Source organism: Ictidomys tridecemlineatus, chromosome 3, assembly GCF_052094955.1.
Source record: "Ictidomys tridecemlineatus isolate mIctTri1 chromosome 3, mIctTri1.hap1, whole genome shotgun sequence".
NCBI classification, from domain to species: Eukaryota; Metazoa; Chordata; class Mammalia; order Rodentia; family Sciuridae; genus Ictidomys; species Ictidomys tridecemlineatus.
In genome coordinates, this window is record NC_135479.1 from 33397750 (window position 1) to 33415202 (window position 17453).

The 17453-nt window shown below is 33.9% G+C and overlaps 1 protein-coding gene across 2 annotated transcripts in view; it reads left to right on the forward strand.

Moving 5' to 3' along the window:
* The window catches only part of Cltc (clathrin heavy chain), a 66485-nt gene that overhangs the window by 17929 nt on the left and 31103 nt on the right, over positions 1-17453 (forward strand). For both annotated transcript variants that reach the window (XM_013357028.4, XM_005321560.3), the window contains exons 2-8: positions 3490-3697; positions 6752-7020; positions 7800-7961; positions 10616-10729; positions 11162-11335; positions 12598-12795; positions 14599-14799. In XM_013357028.4, the coding sequence (XP_013212482.1) occupies positions 3490-3697; positions 6752-7020; positions 7800-7961; positions 10616-10729; positions 11162-11335; positions 12598-12795; positions 14599-14799 (1326 nt within the window). The remainder of the gene's footprint in view (positions 1-3489; positions 3698-6751; positions 7021-7799; positions 7962-10615; positions 10730-11161; positions 11336-12597; positions 12796-14598; positions 14800-17453) is intronic.

Genomic DNA, 17453 nt, shown 5'->3' on the forward strand with positions numbered 1-17453 from the left:
GCAATTTGTTTTCTTGAATTCAGGTTTGTTGACTCCATATTCTCAGGACAGCAAAATAAAAGTTCTTTGAAGTTTAAAAAGCTTTATTGTAGAAATTTCCAAGCATATCTCAAAATAGAGTTTCTCCAGCTTCCACAATAGTAACATTTTTGCCAATTGAGAGGATAAAAAAAGTGACTGTAGTTTGGATATTGTATGATTTCTGGAAGATAGCTACAGATTTATGACATACAAATTGCCCTCAAAATTTCAAAATGTGGTTTGTTCCACGTTCTGTAATTAGTTTCTGTGGTATAATTCATGTTCTGTGACAACTTTTTATAAGAGACTAAAAGATCTTCATGGTTAGTATAGGCTGTTTGGAATACCAAACCTGTTTAAAAGTATTATGTTGGACTTTTTAAAAAGTTTTAATCTCTACAGATATTACTAGACATAGTTATTTAGTATAACCTTTTTATATGATCCAACTCTGAGGGTATACCTTAGCCAGAATTGTGATTAATAATGATGGCTTGTCCTATTACTCTTGTTTTGGCATGTTTCTGTTTTGAATATATCACAGCAAAATATGGGGAGAATGGGTGAATACTCTGTGCATTCTGTCTCAAAATTAATACCAATGAGGGAAAAAGATCTTACCAACCTTATTTGAAGAGGTGGAAAAATGTAACTTCCTTTTAACTGATAGGAATTTGAAGTTCCTCTCATTTCCTTTCCTAACAACAGTGGAAGGCTTTTTAGGAAGGAGCAGTTTCCTGTTTAGTTGTGTAGATGGCCATCACTTACATATGCTTTTTAATATGTTTAAACATTTAGTATTGTTTAGAGTTTGCCACTTAGCTCTTGTTTAGTGTTGAGTTTTTTTACAATAAAGTATATTTGTCTATTTCACATAGGGGTGTTTTGAATAGTACTATTACATTCTTAATGGAGAAGACAAAAAAATTACATTTCCATAATTCTCTTGGTAGAATGTGTTTAATGAGAAAGGAATATATAGATTGCAGAATTACAGGCAGTCCTATTCTATTATAAAATCAAATCTTTGCTTTTTCTGCAAGGAGAACACCTGAGATTGAAGGTCAGTGCTGTTACCACATGTTTTTCTACTGTATTTGTTTTTTTTGTTTTTTTTGTTTGTTTGTTTTAACTGGGAATGTAGCAGAGAATTGGAAACAGGATGCTCAACTTTCTTTTTCTCTTCACTGGCTTTTTAGTAGTGGTTTCTTAGATTTGCCTTGAGTCTGCCTCTGAAGTTGCGGGTGAGGAGGAACCCATTGTAAGAATCATTTTTGAGTACAATTAATAGTATCTGTGGTTTACATTTGTACTTTGAATTTAATTTTGGTTTTTGATTAACACAGCTTTTCCTCTTGTCTTTTTGAACATTATAGGACTTAAGTATTGAAGCTGAAACTCAGAATTGTAGCAGGTGTAAGTTTGGTAGAGACTTTAAAACATACTCAGAGTAGTTGAAAAGATAACTGTTGCTTTTAGGGATATTGCTCTATGAACTCTGAGCCACTGGAAAGTTTTTTCTGATTATTGGAAAGGTAACTATTTCCATTAAACCTTCAAGAGTCTAAGAACCCTCTACTCTTAAAAATTCAGGTAAATACCTACCCTGAAATTATTCTGACAGCTTGGTTTATGATAGGCCTCCCTAAAGCCCACTGGCTATCTCTTTATATGTTTCGGGAACCATTTACATTTATCATTCTCCATTAGTTCTGGTGCTAAGAGTAAACATAAAATTTTAAGTCAGGAGTAAGTGAAAATTAATTCATAATGTTTTATTGTAACAGTTCATTATAAATGTTCCATTTCAGCTTATAGTTAGCTTGTATTGTAGCATATACTTAAGCTTGTAAAACTGGTTAATATTCTCCTTTATTACCATCTTTGTATTAATGATTAGACAGTTGTTTGACTCCTTGCCCCTGGTATTAAGTGATTGAGTAACTACACTTTATAACTGCTTAGGCCTATAGTCATTGAGATCTAAGAGGTAAGTGAAAGTAAATCATAGCCTCTCAGGCTTAAGCTGTATCTTATTCAGATCGATCCTGGCCTGGTTATTTTTCAGCAGTAATAGCAGAAAAGTTTGTCAAAAGAATTAGACAAAGTACAGTTAACCTTGGCTCAGTCAGTCTAGAGGTGATCTCTAGGGAGGGAAACTATTACTGAGGGACAAAGATGGTGCAAAGATTTTATTTATTTATTTTTTTGTATGTATGCTTTTTCTTTTTTCCTTTTTGTATTTTGTGCCATGTGAATTTATTACCCAATGGAGGAAGGAAGTCTGGCCATGGATAATAAAAATAAAGGCTTCAGGTACCCTCTTTCAGTGGGACTTAATTTGTCCATACCACATTTAATCACCTAGCATATTAATGACCCTCTCTGGTAGAGATACCTTCCAGTAATAAGTGAGCTTAAGTTCTTACACACTTAGTTGGTTTTCAAAGACCTGCTATTTTTAGATATTTAGTGCCTTTTGAGTATATAAAGTAAATATAATTCCCTTATTTTTTCTTGTTAAAACCATTAAGTAGCTCCCTCTGCCCACAGAACAAATTCAGGATTGTTACTGAGGTACTTTTAGTTTTTCAGTCTAGCTCTTGTCTCTTTATTTGCCACAGTCCTTTCATAGTTTATGCTCTTGTTGTGGCAAAAGTACATGTAACTTCCTGTCTAAGGAAGTTACATGTACTTTTGTGCCTTAGCATATGCTTCTTCTTTTGAGAATTCTCTTTAATTTTCTTCTGTGTCTTCCTTGAAGACATTACGTTAAGCTATGGGGTTTTTTTCAAAAGAGCATCCCTTGTTATCTTTGTTTTGGCACTTTTGCACAGTATTGTAACTTGGTGTACTTGTCTACTCTTGGTAATCCAAGTTCCTCTAGATCAAGAACTCTGTAACATTCTAAATCTTTCACTATTCTGTAACTTTATAGATACCTGAAGCCTAATGCAGGGAATAAGTAACTGTATTAAATGTTCAGGAAATTAAGAGAAGATAGGTTCTCCTGGGCTTGGTGGCACGCTTGTAATTGCAGCACTTTGGGGGGCTGATGCAGGAGGATTGCAAGTTCAAAGCTAGACTCAGCAATATAGAGAGACCCTAAGCAACTGAATGTGATTCAGTGGTTAAGCATCTGTGGTTTCAATCCCTGGTACTGGGAAAAAGAGTTCAGTAGTTCAAAGAAACATGAGCCACAAATCTTGAGCCACAAATCTTAGAGCTTTCTTTTAAAATCATCTCTATATTTTCTACCTTTGTGTATAACCATGAAGTTATAATGAAACAATTGAATGCCATGTTTATGGGAAGATGTGAAGGTCCATTATTTGTTTATTAATTACCTCACTTTAATGAAGCTGTCACCTTAGATTAATGTATAAGTGACAGTTTATAATGATAACAATATGTGAATGTCATTTTTTCTAACTAGTTTGGTAATGTGGTTTATTCATTTTTTTCTAGCTCCAGAACCTTGGTATCAACCCAGCAAATATTGGCTTCAGTACCCTGACTATGGAGTCAGACAAATTCATCTGCATTAGAGAAAAAGTAGGCGAGCAGGCTCAGGTGGTAATCATTGATATGAATGACCCAAGTAATCCAATTCGAAGACCGATTTCAGCAGACAGTGCCATCATGAATCCAGCTAGCAAAGTAATTGCATTGAAAGGTATAAAAGATTGTGAATTTTTTTCTTAAAACTCTTCCTATATATATTTTATGCAGTACAATAATTGGGTTTTTTTTAGGTGTATTGAATTAAATAAAAAGATATACAAAGTTAAGGCTAATACTGAACTTCACTTTCATGGTTTTTTCTTGGGATATTTCTATGAAATGTTTTAGAATGGATCAATTTGGAATGATTTTAAGTCTTAAATATACTTAAGTTTTATGATATATAAAACTGCTAAAAATATCTCTTTAGAGAAAATAAATTAGTAATATATTCTAAGTAAAATATCCTTTACTGTATTAGGAGCTAAACATTTCAAAATTTATTATGATAATCCGCTTGTTTTTTCATTTTTATATTTCAGAGTTTTGTTTCATTTAGATAATTAAGTTATAAACATGGTTTGAATTTACACTGATTGTTAAGTGTGTGTATATAGGTAAATATTAAAATTTAGAAATCTAGAATTTGAGATCATTCAGACTAATTTTAGTTGTTACGAAAAGGAAATGTATAACCTATCATTCTAAACAGAGTTCAGTAGTTTTGACTATCTGGGAGCCTGTTTTGATTAATCTTTTTTCTTTGAATTTTAAAATGAGAATGTACCTGACCCTTTATAATAGAAGTTTTAAAGAAAGGTCATTGGCATGAACATACTTTATACAAAGATATGAAAAATTGTGCTGTATATGTGTAATAAGAATTGTGATACATTCCTCTGTCGTATATTTAAAAAAATAAAATCAATTTAAAAAATAAAGAAAGAAAGCTAGGTCAAGAACAATTAAATTGACTCCTGAAAAGGCGTTTCATTGCCAGTTTTTTTGCTTTGTTGTTTTTCTCTTTGATAGTAGGAAGAATTCAACCATTGAGCCACATTCCCAGACCTTTTATTTTTATTTTGAGACAAAGTCTCAAGGCTTAGGGCCTCGCTTAGTTGTTGAAACTGGTCTTGCTTTTTTCTCTACCTTCCAAGTCACTGGGATTTCAGGCATGTGCTATTATGCCTAGCTTAGAGGTGTTGAACTTTTTATCCAAACTTTTCTTTATGACTTGAACTGTATATTTAGTAACACAGGTTAAGTATGTCTTATCTGAAATGCTCAGGACCAACATTTTTTAAGTTTTTTGAATTTTGGAATATGTTCATATACTTTACTGGTTAAGCATTCCTAATCCTAAATCCAAAATCAGAAATGCATCAAAATCCAAAACTTTCTGAGTTTCATTATGCTCAAAAAATTTCAGATATTGGAGCATTTTAGATTCTCAGATTAGGATGCTCAACCTGTAATACAGTTTTGAGGTAAATGGGTAGTGAGAGTGTTCAAATGAGCATATTCAAACTAATAAGTAACCATGTGTATCTAAGGCAAGAGTTTATCTCATCTTAAGGAAAGATGGTTCAGCTTTCACCTGGTACCAGAAGTTTTGTGACAGTTATCACTTTTTAATAGAAACAAAATGCTATATTTTATACTTTAAGGTATTGGACTCCCTTCAGTCTCCTTAAAGAATTTAAAGTGCTTAGCAGCTCTCAAAACTATTTTACAAGGCCATTGTTTAATTTTTTTTCAATTCTTTTCTATTTTTAATGTTACTGTTATCTTATCACATTTCTTAATGCTTTCTTATGTGTGCAGATGGTGAGTTATTTTAAATTAGATTGTATTAGTTATTGTCCTGTTCCATAAAAAGAATAAATTCAAGATTTTTAAAGCATTGTGAAATATATTATAGCTTTGTGCCTGTTTGTCCGAATTATGGAGTTGAGCTGTCATCCTTTGCCCCCTTCCCCAAATCATCCCACTTACATATATTTCAACCCCTATCATGTAAAAACAAAAGTCTAATAATGAGGGGGCTGGGGAAGGCAGCAAAAGAAAGTAAATCATTACAAAATACTGTTGCTCTCTGAAGCCAGTTTTAATCCTCATGGTTTCTTTTTATAAACAGGACTATAACTCTCACAATTTTTCAAGTCTGATTGTAATTTACATCTTATGTGGGATGGAAATAATATACTTTGTCTTATAGAAGTTTTTTTTCATATGTAGTAAGAAAAGTTGTGGTACAAAGCTATTGTGCTTTGTCCCTTTCCCACCATCCACCTCCCTCCTTGTGTTACAGTTTTTTGTCCTTTAGAAGCCAGATTCTCTGTGGCTCAGGAATGGAGTTTTCCTTGGTCTCTAAGGATGAATCTGGATAGTGTAGTGATAGCTATGGCTTTGACCTCCATTAATTTCAATTAAATCAGTTTTGGGCTGTAATAGATTTTTGGGTTACAATGATAAGCCCTTGCTTCTGACTCAGTGGACTTTTTAATACTCAAGGCAAATTTCATCCTCCTCCTTTAACTAAATGCTTGCTGTCTTAACTGGATGAAGCTTGAACTTTGTTCTTACCTCCAGTATATTAACAGAACCTGAAACGTGTCCTCTTTTTGTTTCCCTCTCCTTTTCTCCAGCACCTTTGCCTTCCCTTTGTATCTTCAATTAAATGTAGCATGCAATTCTCTTATGTGGTAACAAGGCAGAATTTTGAAGTAGATGTTCTTTTCAAAAATCAGTTTCCTTAAAATATAGTTGGATGAGAGATGACTACATTTTTAAAAGTAGACATTTTTCTCTTTGTGTTTGTTAGATTTGCTTTGTCTATTATACATACAACTATCTTAGTATCTATAAAACATACTTAATTACAAGTATGAAGGTTACAACTTTTGTTTTCCATCATTGTTATGAAAGCTGTTTTTTAGAATTGGTTTTAGTTGGGATTTAGAATCCTGTGGAAGTCATGCTTTCTGTTTAAATTGTGTTTTATTAGAGGTAATATAGTTTTTGCTTGAGAAGTAGCTGTAGATTGTTTGCTTAATCTCAGCTATTATCTTTAAAGGTCATTGTTCTATAAATATGACTTCTATAATTGGTCATTAGTCTTATTATAGAACCACTTTGGAAGTTACAGAGCTAGTGAAGCTAGGTATAATTTATCTTGAATGTTATTTTTTTTAAATGATTCATAATTTTTTTTTTCTGTGTTTAGCTGGGAAAACTCTTCAGATATTTAACATTGAAATGAAAAGTAAAATGAAGGCCCATACCATGACCGATGATGTCACCTTTTGGAAATGGATTTCTTTGAATACGGTTGCTCTTGTTACGGATAATGCAGTTTATCATTGGAGTATGGAAGGAGAATCTCAACCAGTGAAAATGTTTGATCGCCATTCTAGCCTTGCAGGATGCCAGATTATCAATTATCGCACAGATGCAAAGCAGAAGTGGTTACTTCTAACTGGCATATCTGCACAGGTAACAGTTTTCTAGTTTTTGATAAAAGATTTATAGAGAACTATTTTGTCAGATGAAATTTATTTTGAAGTAGGTCTTTTCTACTTAGTCCTGTTAAATTTGACTGAAGACTTTTTTCTCGCTTTTTTTTTCTTTTTTATTGCAAATAGAGGTTGATGGCTTAACTCCTTTATGCTGACAGAATTTCAGAGCTCTTATTGTTTTAGCTCTTACTTGAAGATTAAATAGAAATTGACTTCAGTTAGCACGGCTTGGAACTTACTATAGAGTGAATATATACTCTTCTGCAGAATTAATTTTTAAATATCTTTTGCATTAAGAGTATAAATCATGGTAAAATATAAGTCATATTTTAAACATGTTAAGCTTTAATAAGGTAATATTCAGAGCTGGAGCTTTTTGTTTTGTGTCGTACTGGGCATTGAACCCAGGGACACTTAACTTCTGAGGTACATTCCTAGCTCTTTTTATTTTTCATTTTGAGATAGGGTTTTGCTAAGTTGCTTAGGGCCTTGCCAAGTTATTGAGGCTGGCCTTGAACTTGTGATCCTCCTGCCTTAACCTTCTGAGTCTCTGAGATTACAGGCACACATGCCACCACCACCTGGCTCTGAGCTGAATTTCAAGTTAAGATATGTTAAATCTACATTCAAAGACTAATAATGAATTATAAATTCTGCTGAAGATGATTTAAGTATTTAATTATTTCACTTGTTGATGAATCTGGAACTTACTGATTCATTGGGTCCCCATACTTTATTTTCTTTGGTCTTTTATAGCAAAATCGTGTGGTGGGAGCTATGCAGCTGTATTCTGTAGATAGGAAAGTATCTCAGCCCATTGAAGGACATGCAGCTAGCTTTGCACAGTTTAAAATGGAAGGAAATGCAGAAGAGTCAACTTTATTTTGTTTTGCAGTACGAGGTCAAGCTGGAGGGAAGGTAAGATTTGTTGTTTTTTGGGGGGCGTGGAGGGTGGGGGTTGAACCCAAGGGTGCATAACCACTGAACTACATCCCCAGCTCATATATATATATATATCATACAGACAGACATGCATATATGTATTTAGAGACAGGGTCTTGCTAAGTTGCTTTGTGCCTTGCTAAATTGCTGAGGCTGGCTTTGAACTCGAGATCCTCCTGCCTCAGTCACCTAAGCTACTAATTGATTACTCCTCTAAATTCAAAATAATCATCTCCCTTTCTTGTTAATCTGTTATTGTTCAGATTTGTGGTGACTTAATGTATTCAAATACTTTGTCTAGTGATATTTTTCTAAAATAGTATTCTTCACAATTTTTTTCTGTCAGCTGTTCTCATGCTTTATTTTGGTTTCTTTTATATGAAAGGCCTTACATTAGTGTTTGTTGACTTTACTCTGCATAGACTCATTAGGGTTGCTAAAATATTCATGTTTTTTAAACCAGAGTTGATTCCTTAAGTTGTACCCATGATCAGCCTTTTAAAATACCCTACGTGACTTTATAGATGGAATGTGGACCATGTTTTGAGTAACATTGCCTTAAGTTAGAGATTATCAACCTGGGCTATGTATTAGAATCACCTGGACAAATGGAAGTACTTTGTTTGAATTCTCTAAGTTATAGAAAGTAGGAACAGGTCTGATTGACAGCACTGAAAATTTAGTAAAAGGATATTGGATACTTGATGGTAGCAAGGATGCCTGTACAACCAAGTTTGAAGAATGAGGAAAAATAAGGGAGAATGGACAGCAGTCAAGGTTCCAACCAAAAATTGTGCCACAGAACTTTAACACTTCTGTTTTTACTATGCCTTCACTGCTGGATCCCTGGAGAATCAGTTTGCCTGCCATTTCCTTTGCCAGAGCAGCAGTTCTAAAGTCTTAATAACTTCATGTCCTGAACTCCCTCTTTGAATTCCAGTGTAAGCAAAGTTACTTGTCTGCCTCTTAGCTCTGAGAAGAGTGGAATAAAAGTTTTGGGTAATTCTGCAAGGGAAGGCTGGCACTATTTGCTGTCCTTTCTGTAGCCAATCAAGAAGATTGTGTAGATTCTTGGCAAACCATAAATTACCTTTAACTTTGTTAGAACATATGTCTTTTTCCCTGATTTTTTTAAAGAATTAAGATAGAGATTGCTTAAAATATGATCATCTACAGTCTCTCAATTGGGGAGGAAACATATGCAATGAGAGAGGTACAATTCTGCCTAAAATTTCTGAATTGAGGAGTAATCCTACCTCAATATAATAAGGATAGAAAACACTGATATTCAGATAAGAATTGATGGAATTTAAACCAGAAGACAAAATAGGTTTAGAAACTAGTTATCGTCCTTAGGATAGAAGGGTAGGGCATTTTTTTGAAAACTAGTACTGAAAAGTTTCAGTTATGATTTTAAGAATGTCTAAAAACCTATTTCTTGAGCCTGTTTACTTTCTACCTGTTCTATATTAGGAGTCTGCTAAGACTTCTTAAGAGTAGTGTATTGAGGATTGAACCCAGGGGTGCTTTACCACTGAGCTATACCCCAGTCTTCTTTAATTTTTATTTTCAGACAGGGTCTTGCTAAGCTGCTGAGGCTGTCCTCAAACAACCTCAGCCTGCCGAGTTGCAGGGATCACAGTTGTGTGCCACCATTACTGGCTCTGCCATGATTTGAAGAGAGACACTAGTTTTTCAATTTGGCTAGTCATTCCTAATAAAAGATGAGAACTTGTAACTTTCATGTGGCATATCTTGGAAACTGAATTGTTTTTTGTTAGTATATTAAGAAAAACATAAAATAGTATCCTGTTGACATTGTTTTCTTTCTCTTGATGTACAGGATCATGCATTTTAAACCAAAATGTTTTATCTACTTCTATAGGACATAAATGAAGAGAGACAGCTTAGGTATATATTACTCTCCTGTGTTAGAATAGGTACACAGCAGTAAATTAATAAATTAGATTTCTGTTTGGAAATACTAAATTATAATTGAAAATCATGAGAAAGTGTGTTTGTATGTAATGTATTACCATTCTGTGCCCTTTATTTCAAGGAGATTGAGGTGGGATTATATATTCAAAGTGTTTACTTTGAAATAATGTAGATTCAAAGGGAGCTGCAAAGACAGTATAGAGAGATCCCCTTTGCCCTTTTCCCAGTTTCTTCTAATAGAGTTACATGTTGCAAGACTGTAGTACAGTTAAAACAAAATAGGAATTCTACCGGTCTCTTGTCATTTCCTCACAAGTAAATTCAAGATACATAGATACATAAATATTCTATCACTGTGAAGATTTTCCTCATGACTTTATAGTCCCCCTTCTCCCACCATTGCTAACTCGTGGCAACTTTAATTCATTCTCCATCTATAGTTTTGTTACTTCAAGAATGTTATGTAAAAGGAATCATACAGTATTTGACTTTTTTAGATAGGCTTCACACCCTAGGCATAGTGTCTGTGAGAATTTTGTGTCCTTTTCCTATGGAGGAGTATCCCATGGTATGGATGTCTCAATCACAGTTCACCTATTATAGGAAATTTTGGTTGTTTCCAGGTTGGGGCTTCAAGTCTGCTATGATCAACAGCTTAAAGATTTACATAAATTTCATTTTCTTTTGATCAGTTACATATCATTGAAGTTGGCACACCGCCTACAGGGAACCAACCTTTTCCAAAGAAGGCAGTAGATGTTTTCTTTCCTCCAGAAGCACAAAATGACTTTCCTGTTGCAATGCAGGTATCTTAATGCAAAACAAATGGGCTTTTAAAATCTCCCTTCTTACAAGAAATTGTTTCAAATATCATTTCACAGTTGATGCAATGTATGTGATGCTTTATTCTAAAATAAAGATTATTAGTGAACTTTGTTTAATAAAAAACAAAATAACTTTTCCATGTAATATGTATTAAGTCAAGTTATCAGAATTGTCTTCTTTTTTGTCTTATAGATTTTATACTTTTTCATATGTTTTGTGTAAGAGCTTGGGATATCCCACATTTAAATGTGCTATAAAATTGAGGGAAACCTTAAATATTACCTTTTCATTTTTCATATAAGCCTCTCCATTTTGGAGATGGAAACATCTCCAAAATGGAATTGTACTAAACATTTTTTTTTTTTGTTGTTAAATTCATTATTTTACTAAAGGGTTGATTTTTCTTTTTACAGATCAGTGAAAAGCATGATGTTGTATTCTTGATTACTAAGTATGGTTATATCCACCTCTATGATCTTGAGACTGGTACCTGTATCTACATGAATAGAATCAGTGGAGAAACAATCTTTGTTACTGCACCTCATGAAGCTACAGCTGGAATAATTGGAGTAAACAGAAAGGGGCAGGTAACGAAACTTTGAAACTTAAGCAATAAATAAAATAATGCATTATCATTAGCTTTCTTTTCCCCTCCTTGCCAATATTTAATAAGTATTGATGTTGTCAGACTTTTCATTATAATGACATGAAATGGTGCCTCATTGGTTTTTTTCATTTATTTATTCTAATTAGTTATACATGACAATAGAAGAACTAGTTTCTAGAAATTTTCTAAAACAGTCTTGAAGAATAAAAGAGATGAAATTGTGGATTTGATGTTTGGTGAAGACTAAGGTAGTGATCAGTAGAAAGCATGAAGTACAGAGAGTTGAACTGAATTTGTTCTTTTTTTTTGGTTCTGGGGATTGAAACTAGAACCTTTCCGGTGCTTTGCATCTCTACCTCTAAGTTATACCTCCAAACCTCCTTAATTACTTCCTTTTAACAGTATAGAATAGAATGACATGTTGCAGATACAGGATAGCCTAGGTTTGAAGGATGGAGTTCTGACCTATGGAAATGAAAGAATCTCAGAGGTGAAAATGTCTTCATTTTTCTTCAAAGGAATAGTGAAACAGAGAAGACTATTAACCATTTATCTAGTTTACTGAATTCTTAAATATTTTTGACTTCTTGGGAAAGAAATTTCCCGTTTTCATTTATTCAACAGATATAAGGATGTGCTTGTGCTGAACACTGCCTATTGTTAGTAATATGGTTAACCAAAGACAAGCTCCTTTCCTCATGTGGACTACTGACTGAGAAATGGATAATCAGTGTAATAGTTTGAGAAGAACTTTTAGGGATAGTATAAGTAGTTTATAAACTAGGGTGTGTGTGTGTAACCAGCTCTGCATTGGGAAGTAGGATGAATGGGCAGGAAAGGACTCTCTTTCTCTAGGGCAATTGACAATAATTTAGCTTTTGGGGCAAGTAGGGTAGTCAGCATTTCTGTGGCAGTGGAGTTTTAAGGAAGATCAAGGATGAGTATACTGTTGTCAGGACAGAAGCAATTAGAAATTACATTTACTGATGTTGTATTTATTGTGATACTACTATGTGTCTTACATTATGTTAGGTGCTTAAGGAATCTGTGATTCCTTCTCTTGTGCTCTTCCAACCATTGAGTATAATTTGGCTGCTAGACATGAAAATATAATTTAAAAAATTACTGGAAAAAAATTTTAAACATAAAATTAAGAGGAATATACTTTAAATTTCCTCCCAGTGAGCCCCAGGTTTTATTTGTATTCAAGGCTTCTTCAGAGTCATTTTCATTGAATTGCAGGTTCTGTCGGTGTGTGTGGAAGAAGAAAACATAATTCCTTACATCACCAATGTCCTACAAAATCCTGATTTGGCTTTGAGGATGGCTGTACGTAACAATTTAGCAGGTGCTGAAGAACTCTTTGCTCGGAAATTTAATGCTCTTTTTGCCCAGGGAAATTACTCAGAGGCTGCAAAGGTGGCTGCAAATGCACCAAAGGTAAATAGTCATGAAAATGAAATTGTATGATTGGGTTAAAATAAATATCCTATTTTTAATATTGCTAGAAGAGGAATCAGCTTTACACAGAGAAACTACTTTCAGTTTACATTTTCTTTTAGTAGTTAATTGTCAGTGCCTCCAGATTTGATTAGTGTTTTAAAACTCATGTTAGAAGGATTTATAGATCTAGGCAGTTACGATATACATAGATGTAATAATGTTTAGTACTTATGTTTAATACTGTTGGAACTCAAATGGAAGCTGCTTATTTTATTCCTAAAAGTTGTGCCCTAAGCAGATTCTTTTTAATTTTAGAAGGTAGAGCAATCAGAAATTGGACTGAATGTATTCCAGTCTACCTTTATGTTGGTTTATGTTGGATGTTACCGTCCTGACTAGTATAAATTATGAAATTTGTACTTGATTTAATGTGAGCTTATTTAATAACTATAATTCATGATTATGCTTATTCTTTTATATATTAATGTCATACTTAAGTTAGTATATTTCTGATTCTGAATAATTTTGTAACATCAAACCAGAAGTATGATAGACATTGATGTAATCTTTATAACAGTTGGTAAAGATTTGAAATTTAGTTTTAATAGATGAACTCATGCCTTTTTGAGTATTTTTTAATTAATTTTTTTATTATATATAATAGCAGAATGCATTACAATTCTTATTACACATATAGAGCACAATTTTTCATATCTCTGGTTGTATACAAAGTATATTCACACCATTTCGTGACTTCATTTATGTACTTTGGTTAATAATGTCCATCACATTCCACCATCATTTCTTAACCCACTGCTTCCTCCCACCCCTCTGCCCTATCTAGAGTTCGTCTATTCCTCCCATGATCCCCCTCCCTACCCTACTATGAATCAGCCTCCTTATATCAGAAAACATTCGGCATTTGGTTTTTTGGATTTGGCTAACTTCACGTAGCATTGTGTTCTCTAACTCCATCCATTTACCTGCAAATGCCATGATTTTATTCTCTTTTTTTGCTGAGTAATATTCCATTGTATGTATATGTCACATTTTTTTTAATCCATTCATCTACTGAAGGGCATTTAGGTTGGTTCCACAATTTAGCTATGGTGAATTGTGCTGCTGAAAACATTGATGTGGCTGTGTCCCTGTAGTATGCTGTTTTTATGTCCTTTGGGTATAGACCAAGGAGAGGGATAGCTGGGTCAAATGGTGGTTTTATTCCCAATTTTCCAAGAAATTTCCATACTGCTTTCCATATTGGCTGCACCAGTTTGCAGTCCCACCAGCAGTGTATGAGTGTGCCTTTTCTCCCACATCGTCGCCAACACTTATTGTTGTTTGTATTCATAATAGCTACCGTTCTGACTGGACTGAGATGAAATCTTAAAATAGTTTTGATTTGCATTTATCTAATTGCTAGCAGTGATGCACATTTTTTCATACATTTGTTGATTGATTGTATATCACCTTCTGAGAAGTTTCTGTTCAGGTCCTTGGTCCATTTATTGATTGGGTTATTTGTTTTTTTTTTTTTTTTTGGTGCTTAGCTTTTTGATGAATTCATGCCTTTTAAGATTGACTCGATATATAGGGGGCTGTGGCTGTGTCTCAGCACACTTGCCTGGCATGTGTGAGGCACTGGGTTCAATTCTCAGCACCACATATAAATAAACAAAATAAGGGTCTATCAACAAGTAAAAAAAATTAAAAAAAATAAAAAGAGAGAGAGAGAGATAGGATTGATTGTGTGGTATTTGAGCCACTTTGAGGTGTCCTTAACATTTCTCCTTCTTAAAGGGAATACTTCGTACTCCAGACACCATCCGGCGATTCCAGAGTGTCCCAGCTCAGCCAGGACAGACTTCTCCTCTACTTCAGTACTTTGGAATCCTTTTGGACCAGGGACAGTTAAACAAATATGAATCCTTAGAGTTGTGTAGACCTGTACTTCAACAAGGTCGGAAACAGCTTCTGGAGAAATGGTTGAAAGAAGATAAGGTATGTTAATTTGTATTGACATATTTCTACTTTAATTGAATTAAGTACAATGTTAGCAAGTTAAAATTGTTTATGCTGTACACCAAAATGTCTCTTTATTGTTAAAATAGAATAAGAAAATACATTGCTTAAAGTGCATGTATTTATTTCCTTTGAAAATCTATTTTTATGGATGTTTAGGTGAGATATCTTTGTTTAGGTTTATAATTAGAATTCAAGATTCTTGCTTGGTAGTTAAAATTACTAACCTGGAGTTCTTTGGCTCTAACAAAAGCTTAGGGCAAAATGCTTATTCCAGCATGTAGTCATATTTGTTAATATATGTGAAATTCTTTTGAACATAGGAATATATTCTTTATCCTACATTCAACAACTGTATTCACAGTAATTTGAGCAATGCAAGTTGTCTTTTCTTTTAGAATTTCCAGAGTGTCATCAAAATTGTGATATTTGCTACTGGTAAACAAATGTAAAGAAAAACTATTGTATAACGTGCTAGATCATACATATATTAATAAGAGAGCAAACCGATTAGCAATGAGATACTGTTTGATAGTGATTTCATGAAATGTAAATTGGTATTACATGAAAAAATATTTAACTTGGTTTTACATGGGAACTTTTTAAAAAATATTAACTGGCTTTAGGATTTGTGGGATTTCTCTTTGCCTTTTAGATCTACCCAGTACTTAATTTCTCATTACACAGAGCATGTGAATATACTGTTTTTTAGAGCACATTATTTCTTACATGAAATAGTGACTGAGAAACAGACAACCACTACATGTTACTTATTTGTAAGACACCACACAAATTTAAGCAATCTGTTACTACTATTAAATTTTTTCATAGCACTATACAAAAAGCCTTTCTGCACCAAGTTGTAGTATTAAATTCCATGTTTTATGCCATTGTAGAGAAGTAAAGGTAGCACTGTTCAAAACACTCAAATAAGTTTAAAATTAATACCTTTCACCATTAGTGTATGTTGGTGGTAGTTTTACATTACTAATTCTAAGTCCTTGTTTCTTGACCCAGCTTCTGGCAATCTTAGAGGATACTGGAGGATAGTACTTCAGAGTTGGGATGCTTGGACAGGAGTCTCTGCTGAAGAATAGTTACTAGCCATACTAGCGAGTATTTGAGGTCCGTCCTAATTGTTTAAGATAAGGGAGGATGGGAACAGCCAAGGTAACTGAGTTGACCTATGTAACAGCTTTTTGGGTGTCACTAACTCTTTTTGTGAACAGTCATACAGGATTCATTTATTCCAAGAGAGCACTGGTCAACTCTTCTTTAGTTAGCATGTTTAGTTAAGATGTACAGACTCTGGTCTGGGCATGTAGCTTGGTGATAAAACACTTGCCTAGCATGCTCTAAGCACTGGGTTTGATTCCCAGTACCAGAGAAAAAGGAAAAGGATATAGGCTCTCATAGGCATTCTAATTTTCAGCAAAACATTTGGTTATGAGAGCTAGCCTCTGAAGTTATCATTAAAAGTAGAAAATCAACTTGCATATAAAACAAAACTTTTAGGAATCTGATTTCTAGATTGGGCAGCTAAGAAAGTTTGAATTATAGATGGGTATATCTATAATTATAGATGGGTATATCTGCCTGTATATCACCTAAAAATTCTAAATTTTTATCTCTTTGACCTTGTAAAATTAGTGTCTTGCCTTGCAACTTTAAGTCTCCTTTTTTGGTATTAAGGATTTAACCCAGGGGCTGGGGATGTGGCTCAAGCGGTAGCATGCTGGCCTGGCATGTGTGCGGCCCGGGTTCGATCCTCAGCACCACATACAAACAAAGATGTGTCCACTGAAAACTACAAAATAAATATTAAAAAATTCTCTCTCTCTCTCTCTCTCTCTAAAAAAAAAAAAAAAAAAGGATTTAACCCAGAGTTGTTTTACCACTGAGCTACATCCTTAGCCCTTTTTATTTTTTATTCTGAGACAGGGTCTCATTAATAAGTTGATGAGGCTGGCTTTGAATCCTCCTGCCTCAGTGTCCTGAGTTGCTGGGATTACAGGTGTGCACCACTACACCCAGCACAGTTTTAATCCTAAATTCAAGAATGTGATGGAATTTAGGTCCTTCAGACATATAGGTTATACTTTAATTTTAATAATGATCTTTGCAGTGATCTTGTTTTGTTCCTTCAATTTCATTTTTTTTTTAAAGAGAGAGTGAGAGAGGAGAGAGAGATAGAGAGAATTTTTTAATATTTATTTTTTAGTTCTCGGCGGACACAACATCTTTGTTGGTATGTGGTGCTGAGGATCGAACCCGGGCCGCACGCATGCCAGGCGAGCGCGCTACCGCTTGAGCCACATCTCCAGCCCTGTTCCTTCAATTTCAAATTTTCATTTTTGACATTACATTAAAAGTTATATTATTGGGCTGGGATATAGTTCAATGAGAGAATGTTTGCCTAGCATATACTAGGCCCTGGGTTCTATCACCACACTGCAGCATATATGAGGTACTGGGTTCAATTCTCAGCACAACATATAAATAAATAAAGGTTTATCAACAACTAAAATAATTATTTTTTAAAAAAATGTTGCATTATTTTTTAAAAAATTGAGGCCACATAATCTAATTATCCTAATATTCTTACCAGGTGTAAGGTTCTGTTGAAAGTAAAG